At 37.0% G+C, this 16,761-nt stretch overlaps 1 protein-coding gene across 2 annotated transcripts in view; it reads right to left on the bottom strand.

Annotated features, from left to right (window-relative positions):
• Nucleotides 1-1,736: 1,736 nt before the first annotated feature.
• The window catches only part of FRS2 (fibroblast growth factor receptor substrate 2), a 58,996-nt gene continuing 43,971 nt past the window's right edge, over nucleotides 1,737-16,761 (bottom strand). For both annotated transcript variants that reach the window (XM_075057797.1, XM_075057799.1), the window contains exons 4-7: nucleotides 16,197-16,383; nucleotides 12,788-12,946; nucleotides 11,709-11,872; nucleotides 1,737-9,335 (exon numbers count right to left, since the gene is read on the bottom strand). In XM_075057797.1, the coding sequence (XP_074913898.1) occupies nucleotides 8,385-9,335; nucleotides 11,709-11,872; nucleotides 12,788-12,946; nucleotides 16,197-16,383 (1,461 nt within the window). In that variant the 3' untranslated portion in view covers nucleotides 1,737-8,384. The remainder of the gene's footprint in view (nucleotides 9,336-11,708; nucleotides 11,873-12,787; nucleotides 12,947-16,196; nucleotides 16,384-16,761) is intronic.

A 16,761-nucleotide genomic window follows, 5' to 3' on the forward strand; every position in this document is an offset into this window, starting at 1 on the left:
GACTATTGCTAAGCTATGATTTATAATGTGTAAAAGTAGCAGCACCTGAATAGGAAGAGCCCAGCACTAGTTCTCACTTCCAGCAGCACGGTGCCCTTGCCACTGTTGTGCTGACAGCAGTCTGTAAGGTCACACTATGAATAAGGGAAGGAAAAAAGAAGTGCATTATTTAAGCATTTTCATAAACACATATGCTTTGTAAATCCCGTCATCTCTTGAGCGTGTTTGAGTCCCAAACACCATTTGACCCCTCAGACAGCTCAGAGCGAAGCACTGGTAGTGTTTTAATTCAGATCAAGACCTTCTGCTTATAGCTGAGCTATTAATGATGTAGGAATAATAAAGCAGCAACTATTCCCTGGTTTCTCCAGGACGAGTAGTTCAGGCACCGATCACAGTATCTAGTTTGAGGCTTCACTTCAGTCAAACCAGTCACTTACGCCTCTGAGCAGATAGGAATTTGAGGAAGGAAGGAAAACAGAAACTCTTCACAAAACCCAGCTCGCCGGGTGCTCCCAACTGAACACTAACAGATGTATTGTTGTGAGTTATGTACTGGGATTTTACCAAAGCCAGTTTATATAATGACTGGAAATGCTAGTACTCAGCACATATGGCTGGAAGGTCGGCTCTTTAACGCTTGGCTGTTTAATGCCACCTACTTGGATCTGGCTTCAAAATTTTATTTCAGCACAAAGCATCATTACGTCAAGAATACGAGGCATAGGCATATTTTAATTGCAATCACTTGTATCAGTTGCATGATGTTTTAGTTATAATATTGCTAGCAATTAATTCTCTAACTGCATAGATTTTACCTACTGTCATGTCAGAACCGGTGCACTCAAACATCTCCACAACCATGAGAGGAAAGCTTTCTCTTTGAAATGAATGTACAAAAAAACCAAAGTTTCTACGGAACACTGCATCATGTTAGTATGGAAACATGAAGTGTGACAGACTGCCAAGCAGCCATTCTGGTTAGGAAAGCTGCAAAGCTGTTGGCCAGGGATATGAAAAGCTTCCTGAGAACTGAGTTTTCAGACATCTAAGCTATCTAATCAACATAGCCCAAGGACCGCTTAATGTTGTTTCTTAAGAGATTCTGAAAACGAAACATCTCCTGACATTTCTAGGGGCTTGGTTTGTTCATTTGTTGGCTAGTAACATCATTATTTAAATTATGCCTTAAAATAGTGACTTGGGAGGGAGAAGAGAGGAAATACTGAATTTTGATAAATCACTACCCTATTTTATAGTCTCCAGAAGAAAGCAAAAAGGCCATCTGTGCAGGACTTCAAACTTGTATTTTCTTATTACTTTCTTTCTGAACTTACCAGTACTATGCTAACAAAGTCCATTTGGATTTTGTGAAATCTTAGTCATTTAATAACTGAGAAGGGAGCACATTCAAATTGCTGGCATGTGATTCACTAGTCAGTAGTTAATAGCAGCAGTACTTCTAAGTCTACCTACATGAGAAAGATGTGACAGAACACTAGTAGAAATGAAACACAAGCTTGGAGAAAAATGTACAGACTCCAGGTCATCATTTTCTAGGTTTGGTGGTTTTTTTACTACTGAGTAATGTTGAGTGGAATACAAGGGGAAGGGTAGGGATGGAAATAGATAGGTACCTGAAGCAATGATTTAAAGAAAAGCAAAAAAAGGTTTTACTAATGAAATACAATACAGCGACACTAACACTGGGAAATACTGAAGTAACCCACAGACGATTTTCAATGTAAAATCAATAGTTTATTGCCATGCTACAATTTTTTTTTTCCAAATGAAGTTGGCACTGTTAAAGGGGAAAAATGTTGTCATAATACATAATACATTTTTAAAAAATGCACATTTGGTAAGCTTTCTCAATAATGACAGCTTAAAACAAGTGAAATTAATTTTTTTTAAAAGAGATTAATGTGGAATGGCATAAAAATACACTCTGCATAGTATAATATCACTTTTTTCATAAAAGAAATACGGAATGCTTGTAAAAACAAATTCATTGAACAGGGCAAATTAATTGAAATTTTATAAACAATTTGGCAATGGTACTCCCACTGTTTAGACTTTTTTATATAAAAGAAATAAAAATCTAGAAAGCTACCTTTATACAAAGTTGCTATATTTATGCCTTTAAGTAGGAAAAAACATTTTATAATGCAAATTAGGACATACAATAATCTTACAGTATCATACAATGTAATGACAAGAAAGGAACATACAACATAAGATTTTGGCCTTTGTAGAAATGTCTATTTCTGCATTTAATAAATGCATTTGTGGCACACTGGTGACTATTGTATTCTTACTACTACCAGTCAGCTTTCATGCTAGCGCAGTATTCAGCTGTACTGTAATGGCAGGTCTGCAGTTGAGTTAAAACACAGACTGTTTTTCAGGAGACAAAAGGCGATGCTGCAATGAAGCAAGATGTGAAAAAGGCAACGTGCCTGCTGGTTGAGACGTCTGTATTGTGGGACACCATACAACACTCTTTCCTTTCATACCAGAGCATTTCTTATACATTCAGTTATTAAGTACCAAAGTCTTACAAGTGAGAACATCTGTGTTCGAGATTTGGCAAAATTTCAGGGAAAATACAAAGTTAGTACCAAATATATAATATATTATATATAAAATGTTGGTGTATGATATACACACATATTCTAATGCAAAAAAACTGCATTAATATGGAGTTAAATTTGCTGACATCCATTCCTAAATAACATAACCATTAAAAAACAGGTGTAATCCTGATCTTTCACACACTTTAGAATCACTTCCTCTTTCATACATAATAGTTAAAGCAATATATATGCAAGTATGACTAAGAAAACAAAATTCACATAATAATCTCAACTCTGACCACAACAAATAGGATTTTTTTTTCAGTACATGTAATTAAATATATTTATATTTTTACAGTATTTTTAGACCATTCCTGAAGAACTTGACCAACCAGGTCCTCAGGTGTAACAGAGCTGTTACATCAGCAGAACTTGATCTTGTAGGAGCACATCCAGGGGCCCTTGAAGTCAACACAAATCATTCATTTGGCTTCAAAGGACGCTGCATGAGGCCCGCACAAGCTCCGGAAGGATCACCCTGCTAACAAGGAAGATTCCCTGATGACATCAAAGCTCCTACCTCGGACTTCCTTTCCTACTGCCAAGGGGAAGGACTGGAGCAGAGGACACACGGGCTCTCTGGGTTGTTGGCAGGCGGCGTTGGGAATGACCGTGTAGAGCACAGCCCCAGCACCAGGGAGGGGCAAGGTGAGCTTCATGGCACCTTTTGTACTAAGGCTTCTTGTGGAAAGCAGAGGAGCTGCTCCTCCATGCTCATCGCTTGGCAATTCGGTCACCACGGGTCTCAGACGTGAGCTGTGGCTGGGACCCCAAGGCATTAAGTACTTTGCAGACACAGAGGAAGACGGTCCCTGTTCTGAAGGGCTCAAGCCTATTTCTTAATCGTATTTTTTACATAATCTCCTTTGTATATACACATATTTGCTACATAAAATAGAATTACACCAAAGTAATGGATATAGCAGAAAACGTTGTCACAATATATGTATATTACCACACTAAATAATTACTAAAACTGCAAGAAAATTTCAAAATGCCCTTTGTAATATATAAAAATATAGAAATGTCCAACACTTGTTTCATCAGCTTTAAAGGTAACTTTATCTCTCATATTCTATTTCTATCTGTACACCTACATATTTCCAAACAAAATACTGCGTTAATCTGGAGTAAACACCATGTTAGGATAATATCCTCATAAGACATCTAACAAACTTAGTCACATACCTTACAGCACAGTACCACAGGGAATAGTGTACACACGGTCAGAGTTACAGCTACTAAGTTGTTGGGGTTTTTTTCTTTTTTTCTTATTCACTTATCTTGTCCAAAAGAGGAAGTAATTCCTAAAGATTGCAAAAGAACCTTAACTCATGGCTTCCTGTCTTTTTCATATATGCTCTGTAAGAAGGACATCAGCAACCTTGACTCCATTTTAACGCAGTTTTTTGTGGTGGAATTTCTTCTGGATTTTTTTTTTTTGGAGTGTATATGAATTTAAAATAAAGATATCATAAATGAACTTATGTTTATATTAAGTAAATACTGTCAAATATAAATGCCTGAATTGCTACCTCAAGGAAAAGATGGGAAAGATCTTATCATTAAATTCCAAAAATACCTAATTCTATCTATTAAACTCAAGGACCAAACTTCTTTAGGGGAAATAAGAGAATTTCATATTTAAGTCTACTATTAGTTCCTACTAAATCAGCTTCATCTTATTTGCAGCCATTAAATAAATTAGTACAGTGCAGAAATGGAATTTCACCATTGATCCCACCTTACACAAAGAGGAGAATACTGCTTAGAAATAGAGGTCCCAATCAGATACATCATTATATGCTCAAAGTAGTAACTGACACTAATCAGAACTTGCATTTTTACTTCACTGACAGTGAATAAAGACAATCTGCTCTCTCCTGACTCTGTCTCACTGAGAAGTGGTTAAATATAAAACAAAAACAAGGACAGCTAGATTTTGAGCCAATACACACTGTTATAAAAACCTGTGAAATCAACTGCTGGTCTGTCACCTGCAAAAGAGCAGCCCTGTTTTGACATTGGTTTGGGCTTTGTACAGCTTACACCTTTCTGTGGTCCTTTTACACCCAAGCACCTAGTCAGAGGTGTAAAGGCACACACAAATATCCAAACATCTGGGGATGGGGGGGAATTAAGCAGTTTATGATATGAAATGTTTATTTGAACACTTAAGATTTCTATAAGAGTTCTGTAGACTTTAAAAGGAGCCAGAATAGTGCTTCTATGCACACCATTACATTCAACCCCTGTCATATGCAAAACATACTTACCAGGGGAAACAAAAAATGTTCTAATGAGAGTTAAGGTTTTCAGAATGGTCTTTTTAATATTGTTTTATGGAGTCACCAAGAAACACCACAAAATTAAAAAAATTGGTCCTCCTCTTGACATCAATCTGAGAAAAAATAAATATTCCTGATATAACCAATGGATTAAATTCTCACTAACTGTACTTCTAGTACAATCTTTATTATGTACTTTTGGTCACTGTTTCATCTTTTTTATCAACTCAGTTTCCTTGTTTAAAAGATACACTAATCTTTGTTTTTCCCAAATCATTGCATTAAAGGAATACCTACAGTTAAAGGCTCTCCCATGTCAAATGTGCTTGAAGGGTAGCAGCCAACTGCATGCTGTGGACAAAAAGCAGAACTGATGGAGATGCTGCCATTTTTGCAGGACCTAGTTTATGTAAACTTTGCATGTCTCAGTTACTAAAGAAAATGGTTATGTATTTGTAGTTTCTCAGTCTATAAACCTGTGGGCCCAAAATAAATACGACCTAAATACCATGGAGGGATTTCAGCTGAAAACTGAATCCTAGATTACAGACACTAAACCTAACATCACAGCCTTTAAAAGAGACTGAATTGAAAAAATATTTACCAAGTCTCAAAGGGTAAAGTGCATTGCTACTACACCTACTTCAAGGGGCAGAAAATAAGGAATGCTGAAGATGAGTAGCACAGGTAACAGGGACTACCTGGTATGTTTGCAGCGTACACAAAACAAGAAAGCATTATCCCACCTGTAAAATCTAAGAGGGTAAAAAGTAGTCCTGGAAAATATGTCAGACTTAATATAATTAAGGCTACAGAAAGTTGAAATTTCAATATGTTCTCAATTCTGGGGACCAGAGCTAAGAAAACACCCACTGTGGAGTACTGTGAAACTTGCAACAACATAAAAAAAATTACTCAGACCATCCCTTGTATCTGAGACTATTCACGATAAACGCGTAGAACAGTGCACCAGAACTAAGGAGGGATATGGTTGGTTGCTGTAATTTCAGCAGGTCACTTAGGATCTACCTGAAGCCTCTGTTTCCCTATTTGTCAATTAAGAATATTACTTCCCTGCCTCACAGGTGTGTTTTAAGGGTCCAGTTAATTAGTATTTCTGAAACACCCATACTATACAGATGAGGACCAAATATTTCTAGGCAGCTAGCTAGATCAAACACGTTTGCCTCAAAACACATGCTGAAGCATTAGTTCAGCTCACAAATTTAAGTAAGCTATAAGCTAAGAACAAGAATCACACCAGAATCATGAACCCAGTAATTATTTTGCAATACCTGGCAATTTCTCTTCAGTGCAGACCAAGACCCGTCCATAGCGTAAGGTGAGGCAATGGCAAAGGTGTGAAGGAGCACGAACACTGCAGACCTGTAAAATGTTTAGCTCTAGGTAGTCATTCCCTTCTTGAGTACCAAGGTCTCCCCACAAGTCAACGGGTCTATCACAAGAGTATGCATAGGTTGACTGTGAAATCATTAATGAGGGGTTTTTTTAATCTAATTTAAATTCCTCATAATGGTCTCAATGACTCCCATCTTTTACTTCTGCAAATTATGTTCTTTGTGCATCTAGTATTTTAGTACCATGCAGTCTGTAAAGAATAATGAAAGTCAGAGTGAAAAGGTTGCCTGATATCCCCTAATGGTGTGGCAAGATGCATGTATTTCAGGTGCTACCACTGCTGCCACTACTAAACTGAGAGAAGACCAAAGAAAAAGTTAACAAAGGAACAGGAACACACTCCAATTTAAGAGACTGAAAATATTTGTAGTTTGTTTTATATAAAACTTCAATTCAAATATTGCATGAAGACCCTTAATTCTTTTTCAGATCTCCAAATGGCTTTTCTTGCATGTTTTTCCTCACTCACAGTTCAAGGGTTATTTTGCATCACACCAGTTCACACAAGTGTCAGTTCCTTTGCAATCACAGGCTCAAAAATAATCTCTTCTGCTGCTAGTACCAAGGTGCACCTGCAATACTGCCAGAATTCTAAAATTATTCAGAGTATTAAAAAAAAAACCAACAAAAAAAAAACCAAACCCAAAACTTCTGCTAAGGGTGCGTCTGGCATATTCAACAAACAACATTCTACCTGGATGTACCTGTAACACTGAGCAGCCATCATTATAACCAAGTTCACCAACTGCAAAAGGAAAAGAAGTATGCTTGTAGATAATGCTACCTTCAGATAATTTACTATGAATCTTTCTAAATTATATGATCAACTATGGATGCACACTGCTAGAATGTACAGTTTTCTAGAAAGAACTAAGTCCAGTACCCTGCCTCCCGTGTAACCTGTGTCTGACGCTTTAGAGGAAGACAATAACTGCATAATAAACCCTTCCAGTTGTGCAATAATGCACACTGCTGGAGAGCTGGGATATTTCTGTCAGGCATAAAAAAGTAGAACACTGGACAAAGACAACCATTTGACCTTCAAGAGTCTTTCTTTGTCAAATGCAAAGAGTAAGACAAACACATAAATGACCCTGAACAATAATTAAAGCTATGTACAAAATTTTGACTTTTAAAACAAGACGTTATGGAACAGGTAAAAAAGAAACACACAAATACAAAGAAAGGAAGGACACCGAACTAAGAAATGACAAGAGAGCCTTAATTCATACAGCCAACCTGTGAATTCCTTTACAAACAAACAAAAAAAAAACCAAACAAAACTCTAATGAGATTAAAATTCTGTCAGATTTCACAGGGAACTTGATACGCCACTCAGAATTCTCTTCTAGCAGAAGGAGCTTAAGGCTGGGTTTAGATGTGTTCATAGCTCTGATCAATGAACTTTGATGTGACCTCTCAAATATCACACAAGTTAAGAAAAAACTATTGGGAATTAGAGGCCTTCTTGCCCATGTGGTCATAAAAAAAAAAACAAACCACAAACAAAACAACAGACAAAAAAGGTGTGGTGTTTATATCCCTTGAGATGAACCAATATATCTCGTGTATATCAAACGGAGTGAATTAATGCATTACATACATTTCATTCCAGAGGACCCACTTCAATGAGGAATGAACGTAAGATGGGTATCTTGAAAGATTAGGTTTACCTGCTAATAATGCACATATCAAGAGGCTTTAAAAAGTGTTATAAATGCCATTAACAAGTATAGGCACCAGACCAGAATATTTATAAATTCAAAACTGGCACGTCACTCAGACTCTAATCAATTTAAAGAGGCACTGTGAAAGGTGGTGATGCTGCTATGCAGTAATTACTACTACTGTAGAATGCAAGAGTGTTACCTAAATGAATACTTGCTCTACATTAATTCCCTTTAGTTAGACAAGTACATGAAGTATGCAGAAAAAGTTCTATTAGTCTATAAAAGGCGTTAGTGTTAAGAAATGCAAAGTATTTGCATCTTCAATTTTATAAACTTCACAAAAGGTGCAAATGATTTAATGCTTCCCAGGCTCACATAGGCAGGTCAGTACTGTTATGTCTAGTTTTCCTAGAAGTACCATCATCTCGGGGCAGTGCTTTTTGCAAGCTTGACATAGCAGCAGTTCTTTCAATGTCTATCACAGCATACAGCTCTGTGCGCCTGGTTGGAGTTTGCGGAAGTGGAGTGGTGGGGGTTTTTGGAGTCTGAGGGTTGTCGGAGTCACTACCACCTTCCAAGTCAACCTGTATATAGTTGAGCTGCCTGTGTTCTAAACTTGGACGCCTAATGTCAAAGTTAAAGACTGTTGGGGTACAGTCCCGACGTCGTGTAAATTCTACTTTATGAGCACTTGCTGGTACTGTTACATTCTCTGTATTGACATAATTATGCATTGGATCTAGGTTATTGTGGTAGCCATTCAGAGATGGGGTCTTTGGTCCTAAACTGTCATCTTCATCTCTACTCAGCTTGCGGGCTTCCCAAACAGGAGGCAAGGATGGCAAGTTCTCATAGTTCAACAGCGCAGTTCTCCTCTGAGCAGAGTTGTTAATGTTCTGGGTGTCTGAGGTACTGGTTGATGTCAAACGACCTCTCCTGACCCCTGAGGCACTAGGGATTGATAACCTATTTATATTTTCATACACCAATTTATTACCAGATGGTGTTTCTCTACGTTCATCACTGTCGTACCCAGTGTCCCATTCAGTGTTGTTTGTGCTGCTGCCGCTAACTTGGTCTCTCCCAAGTTGCTCCAGTTTCTCTCTTTCCATTAACTGCCTTTGAACAGGTGTTGGTCCTAAAACAAACTTGACTCCTTCAGGCTCCAGGAGAACCTGAGCATCTCTGTCATCAGTACACATGTGATCTTCTTTCACTTTAGTTGTTTCAGTGTTTGAAAGCTTTGATTCCAGTGGCGCATGCACACTTGATCGATTTTTTCTTTCCTCTTGTACCCCCGTAGTGTTGACATAAGTATGCACCTAAAAGAGGAAGAAAAAAAAGGAAATTCAAATGCTATTTGTGTTTTTCCCCCTCCCCCCAACTTTCTTTCCTTCTTAGCTCCCCACTTTCCAAATCAAAATACCTGAAAACCAAATCTCTTGAAAGCAGCTGTTTAAGAGCGAAGATCATCTCTCTCACATTTTGCTGAACTGTGCTCAGTTTTGGTTTTTTTCCCTGAAATTTTGTTGTTGGTTTTGTTAATGTTACTCTAATAAAAGAACAGAATTTACATCCTACATTAATAATTATTTTGATTTGATGTTTATCTCAGTAGTGCTCTAGTTACAGCTTTTCAGGTTCTATTCCAGCTCTGCTGTGGTCAGGGCAACCTTGGGTTGCTCCAACTTAGCTGATTAGTTCACTTAGACAAATCAGTGAAGCAGAGCTCTACTTTGCTGTCCCTTAACACGACAGTGACCAACAGTTCAACAGTTGCTTTGGCTAAATTTATCTTTGTAATTTCCACACTGCAAAGGAAACTTACTGTCCATTTAAAAAAAAAAAAAAAAAGACCTAAAAAAACCCCAGGATCTCGCCTTGTGTACTACTCAAGCAATGAGAAGAGAGGTTGGCTCTCTGCTGGAACAGTCCATTCTTTCATCAAGAGCCAACAGCCTCCTAACACCAGAAAGTGAAGTAGGAAAATACACAATTCCATATGAACTGTGGCACTCAGAATTGAAAAGGAGCAGGAGTTGGCACCAGATACCACTAAGAAACGCAGAAATACACCACTAGGTTATCCCTCCAAGTTCCCACAGTGGATCAACACAAGACTGCATGGGAAAGGCTGGAATAATGGATTCCTTCTCTAAATTTTAATTCTGTGTCTGGATATCCAAACAGCACAAGTAGTATTTTACAGCAGCAGTCATCTACCCTTCCCAACTTCTCTGTCAGGCTCTACAAGCTGAAGTGTTATTTACAGCTCACTTGACTCCTACACTGATCCTTTAAACTCATTTACTCTTCAATAACTCCAACAATAACACTTGGACTCTTCCAGGGGGGCTCCAAACAAATCCTTTCCCACAAGCCAGTTCACTGCACTTTGCTCTGGTTACCTTCTCTGGTTTCCAACACTGCTTCTTGTCACACACAAGAATCTTCGTAAACCACATTACATTGTATTAAACTTGACCAACATTTTCATCAGCAACCTGAACGATGAGATAGAACACACCCTCTGAAAGTCTTCAATCTATCCCAGATTGGTAGGGTTTCCACAGAGAGGGATCTCAGCAGTCCGGAGAACTGACCTCATAGAAACCCCAGGAAGTTCAGCAACAGCAAATGCAAAGTCCAGTGCCTGATATGGAACAACACCTACAGTACAGGCACCAACTGACTTAAAAACAGCCTTGCAAAAAAGCACCAGGGGTCCAGGTGGATGGCAAGCTGAATGTGAGTCAGCAGTGTGCCGTTGCAGCAATGAAAACCAAATGTGCATTGATTTGTGTTAGCAAAAGCACAGCCAGTAGGTTAAGGAAAGTGATTGATACCATCAATTCAGTACTTGTGAGACTGAATCTGGGCTCCCCAGTACAAGACAGACATCACCATACTGGAGCAAGTCCAGTGGAGGGCCATGATTAGAGAGTCTGGAGCATGTAGCATACAGGGAGAAGCTTCTTCAGTCTTAAGACAAGGCCAGGAAACCACCTAACAGCTGTTTTCAACTACCTCGCAGATAAAGAAAAGATAGAGCCAGACTCTTTTTGGAGATGTTTAGCAAAAGGCTAAGGGGCAACGGACAATAGCTGTAACAGAAAAAAAAATCTGATTACTTATTAGGGAGAAATGCTTTCACAATAAAGGTGGTGAAGCACTGGAACACATGGCACAGAGACACTGTGGAATCCCCTTGTTTGGGGTTATTCAAAGCATGACAGGACAAGGCTCTGTGCAGCTGCCTCTAACTAAAATTTGACCTAGGGGACTCTAGAGGTCCCTTCTAGTCTGAATTATTCCATGATTTCTATTTGCCAAATAGAAGACTTAAATGTAAAGAAGCATTTTGACCAGGATCTCTCATTATAGAGTACAACTTACGTATTTAAAAATAATTACTGAAATTTTTGAAACGTGTATATGCAAATACATACTTTCTATATCTCTATTTGTATATAAATATGAAGAGCAACTTAAAATAGTTACTTTTTCTCAGCAAGCTATCCTACAAAGTATCATTTTAAAGAGGCAAAGCAAATACTCTTCTGATGTAGTTAACATACAGTAGAAATACATTACACTTGATACTGAAAAACACAAATGAAAGCCTACAGAACAAGCATTAAAAAAATCTGAATTGATGTAGCACCTAAGTTATAGGAGAGGAAAAAAATACCCACTTGCTCCTCTGCTACAAGTAAAGGATGTGTTGATTCTTCACCAACAGAGGGGAGGCGTGCGCTTCCGACAGAAGGATGTCTGCTTGAAGGATGTGATGAAGCATCTCCAAAAGATGGATATCTGGGATAGCCGTTAGGTAAACTTTGTGCATTGAACCCAGGAGCTGATTCAATTAGAAAACAAGCAAAACCATATTAAAATGGAACATTTTACTGTATATGAGTAAGATGCTTTATATCTTCATTTTCAATTTTCAAAAGATAAATTTAAGTATGTAAAACAATATTAAATATTCACAAGACTCAATTTTGCTGGGGGGGAAGGAAAGGGAAAGCAAATTGCAGAATATAGCATCCCAGTATTTACTGGGAAACATGTCTGAAGCAACCACTGAAGTCTAGGTGTATTACACACTGCAGTCCTCACAGTAAACTCCCTATCCAACTTCTCTTTCTACCATTAACAACATGCCTCCCTACCAAACAGGGAGTTATTCACTTAAGCTTCCCCTTCTCTGAAATCATCAATAACCTGGAATTCCTATTTGCAAATACCAAGCCATCTGCCTGAGATTACCTAAAATCCTCTGGTATTTTTACAAGGACTTCACTTTACCCATCCATCTACTCAACAGCAAAAGAAAGATTCCAAACCCACTGTAGATGGGATATTACCATTACTTTTTTCCCTAATAAAGAGGCTGGAACATTGCTCAACATTAACATTTCTCAGAAATGCTACAAGTAAAATATGGTGATTTACTACAAAGCAATTCAACAGGTGTGTTCCTAAGTGTTCACAAGAACACTGCTTCACTGAAGCAGTGTTCCTATGCAACAACTAAGTTCCCAAAACTTATGTCTTACAGCTGAAGAACTTGACTATGGCAGTTTTGCTCCCAAGACTTAGGATTCTCTTCCTCAGCAAGTACCTCAAGAAAATGCATTACTGGTAATCAGTCTCTTAGCTTTAAATTAGTTTTCTTTTTAATTAAAGTTTTAATGCAAATTAAATGCTATTTTCAGCTAAGTACCACATTACATTCAGGTATGTCATCTGACAGTATAACCATACTTACTGGTAGGTGTTCGAGGGGTTCTTGGAGCTTCCAACTCAGTTTGATGATTATTCCTTTCTACTACTGGTTCTTCTACCACATTTATGCTATTATTCTGCATTATCTCTTGCAACATATTAAATAGCTCTTCTGCACGGGCACATTTAAAGGCAAAGATTCCTACAAATACACAAGAAAAAAATCAAAATCCTTTAACGTAAGAAACATGCCTTACAACGTACATAACTTTCAAAAAATAGAACTGGAATCGATGTAATGAATACCTGTTAAAGAAGCAAAAATGTTAAGAAATTTTTATTGTGCCAAAACACACAAAATTACTGTGAGAACCTTCAAAGTGTTTATCTAATAGAAGAATAAGATTCCCATGCACCAAAAGTTAACTTAGAACAGAAAACTGATTCAGTTAAGAGCAAAACTAAGTTTTGAGTGCTAAATGAGGGGTAAAAAAACCCAAAACAAACCACAAAACAGGGCAAGATTTTTTTCCTTTTTTTAAGCTGATAAAAAGCATACCTGTTAAACAAATAAATAAATAAATCACTAAACGAAACTACTGTGGTGCTACTAGGTCATATTTTTTTAAACCAGATTTCTATTAAATTACCATAAAAATAAGATACCTGCAGAACAGGAAAGAAGGATTTAAACACTAGGTAAAAGTTTAGTTTCTTTAAGAAGATTAAAATGAAAATCTAGTAAGACAAACTGTGTGAAACGGACAGTAACAAACCAATTGCTTTAGGCTAAAGGATAGACACAGAACACAAAGTTAGCAGCAATACCATGAGTTTTGCGTGTGTATTGTGCCACTTTGCCTTTAAACAGCAGGGAGCGCCCCAACTTACCCTCACCAGCAAAGTCGCAGCTTTGGATTATTCTTCCATTGAAAGCATGAAGTTAAAGTTGACATGCTTGTTAAACGTGGGTGCAGGTGCTCATTTTTTAAAGTGAGTATTACAATCTTAAAACAATCTTTACTAAAAACTACCTGCCTATATAGCTAGTTCTGTAAGTGCAATTATGTTATATGCTGGCAATTACTACAATCATATGTTTATTTAAGGACGCAGAACTGTGACAGATCAGAACTACCAGAAATGCTCTGCATGACAGAAGTTCACAAAAACCCAGGTGGGAATATAGTAAATGGGCTAAGAGGAATGATGCTCAACAATTAATACTCAGCTGGTGCACTGAATAAGCTTCATGCTTGCAACACAGCAGCTATAGAGCTGTTTCTACTATATTTCTTCAACCCATGATCCATCTGAAGTACAATAGCCCATGTTTAATTTTTTGTGTATTTCTGAAAATTCACACTGGATACTTAAATCTTAATGGACAAAAAATAAAATAAAATAAAAAGATCTAGGTTCACAAGCTTTAAAAATTTCCCAGTACATTTCTGAGAAATTCAACTGCCTTTGCCCCTTTGCTTAAAAAAAGTGCTTCCAAATTGCTGATTCCTTAAAAGATGAGGTGAACTAAATTGGCACTGAAACTACAAGCAAAAACAACTTGATGAAACCTTGATTTTTATTAAACACAGTGTGGTCTGTCACTTACACAATATGGTGACATACCAGCTCCTTCAAGTTTTCTATTGTGAATTATCTATTAGCTTTGCTCTCAAAATGTGTCTTCAGAGTTTTTAATACCTAGCACAAACTCATTGTTTCACCATCATTGCATTCTGCCAAATTATCAGTAGATGTAATTTGAGATTAAATAGAAAACACAAACAAGAATATTGACTAATGTAATCAGTAAAAGTTGCTGGGCAGTATTCAGGGTATTCTCAAATGAGAAACTCCTTGGTCATCTCACCAAATGAAGATGAAGTTTTGCAACTGTGGCCACAAAACCCAGCATAGGTCTCAGGAACAATGCTCCATTGCAAAATGGCAGCAGAGAGAACATATTCTGCCAGATTTCTTTTTTCTCAATATTTGCAGTATTTTACTATTACGTAAGGAAGGCAAGAAACAAAAGAGGGAGGAAGGGGTTGCTGCTCACACAGCCTACTTAAGCTTCTCTAAAAAAAAAAAAAAAAAAAAAAAAATTAGGAATGAAGCAGAGAAGTCAATTAGACTCGGTGGAAAATTTTGCAGACTTGCTAATAGGCCGTGGAAAAGAACCTTCAAAATAGTATTTTCAATCTATTTTACATGTTTAGAAGAAGCAGTAAATCAAACCTGCAAAATAATCAAAGTTATTTTCTTCAAAACAAAGTTTATTACTTTCTTCTTAGAAGTCTGAAAATTTAGTTTAGTATGGAATATACTGTAACATTTGAAAATATCTCTATTTCTCATTAGGAGATGAGCTGAGAATGACTTCTAAACTTTTATCAAAAAAAAACAAACAAACAAACAAACACCAAACCAAAACTGTCTGCCCTTACCTCTGCTTGGACAATGAAGAATGACTAGCTTTGTTTATGATCAAGTTCTTTCATATTCCTGATTTTTTACAGTGAAATTAAAAAAAAAAAAAAATCAAAAAGCAAAAAACAAAAATTGCAATTGCTAAAATTCATTATTGATAAAAACATTATTAAATGCTAAAAATCTATAAGAAAAATTAAACTGCAACTCAATTTCACAACATACAAATACATAAGAATTCCACCTACACACAGCTACATCACAGTAGAAAGATGCAAAACGAGGCTGAGACCTCAACCAAAACAGCTATTCCCTCAGGGACTGCTCCAGGTGAAGAGAGAAAAGCCTAAGTCTTCTCACTGCGAGCCAACCTTGACTAAGGTAGGCATGATCTGGGAACTGGAAAGGTAACCATCTTTTTCCAATTAAAGCCACACAGAAAATAACTGCGCATAGCTGAGTTTACACACTTCATACAAAAATGTGTCAAAATTTGAGAATGATGTCACTGACATAAATGGAAGTATTATTTGTTTTAGAAAGAGGATGAAACACAAGTGTGTTACTGAAGACAATAATAGGGTAGGAATATCCAGTTCATACCAGTGATCCAGTCTTTTAAAAATCTAAAAATAGAGAATTCTTTGTATTCTGAGGAGATTCCTCCACAGTTCCAGGTTTCACTGTCCCTCCCTGAAAGTCAAGTCAACCTCTGAGGTAGGAGAATTTCCTTGTCAAAACCACCTTCTAAGTTGACCAGAAGTATCCACACACACAAGCATGAAGTGTTCCAGACCTACAATGCCAAAAACCATGTGCAACTCAAATCCTCATTTTACCATAAGACCATTCTTCACAAGGTAACTTACTTTTTTTCCAGAAACCACATTCACATATAAAACTATAGCCTTTATAACAATTGTGAAAGGACAAGCAAATATACTTTTTTTAAACAAAATTGTCTTCTAACATGAAATAAATTTAAAAAAAGCTTTATATACAAACAAAATTCCACATACCTTGTCCAGTTTGACACCTTCGGCCACTTTCAAAAGAGAAAAGATTTGAGTCATAGCCATAGCGACGGAGACAGAGGTAGTGCCATTTTACAGAGTCCCTTTTACGGGTGTACAAAATTAGTTCTGTATCTGTAAGTTCCATTATGCCAGAACCCAGTTCATTACCATCATCATCCACATTAATAACCTATAAAAAGTAAGTTAAATAGCATTAGGTTAAGTACTTTTTTGAGGACCAATAGCACTACTAATAATCTTAATGTTTCACTGATGCACTCCATCTGCTCTGTCATGAGTTATGATCCTTAAGTTTAAAAGAAAACAACCTCACCAAACCAGTTCCTTTGCTCCCCCAACCCAGGATTAAAATAATACATATTTAAAAGCAATATGAATAAGACTGCATAACATTATTGTAAAATCTGAGGAGAAATTTAAAATAGAAGAGATTCATACGTTTTTTTTTTTGTTTTTTTTTTAAACTAGCTTTATGTACATATTCTGTATTTCCACACACAGATAAGGCATACCTCAGCTAATGGAATCTTTCAGAGCCCTGTTTCTA

Source organism: Buteo buteo, chromosome 26 (assembly GCF_964188355.1).
Source record: "Buteo buteo chromosome 26, bButBut1.hap1.1, whole genome shotgun sequence".
Taxonomy (NCBI): Eukaryota; Metazoa; Chordata; class Aves; order Accipitriformes; family Accipitridae; genus Buteo; species Buteo buteo.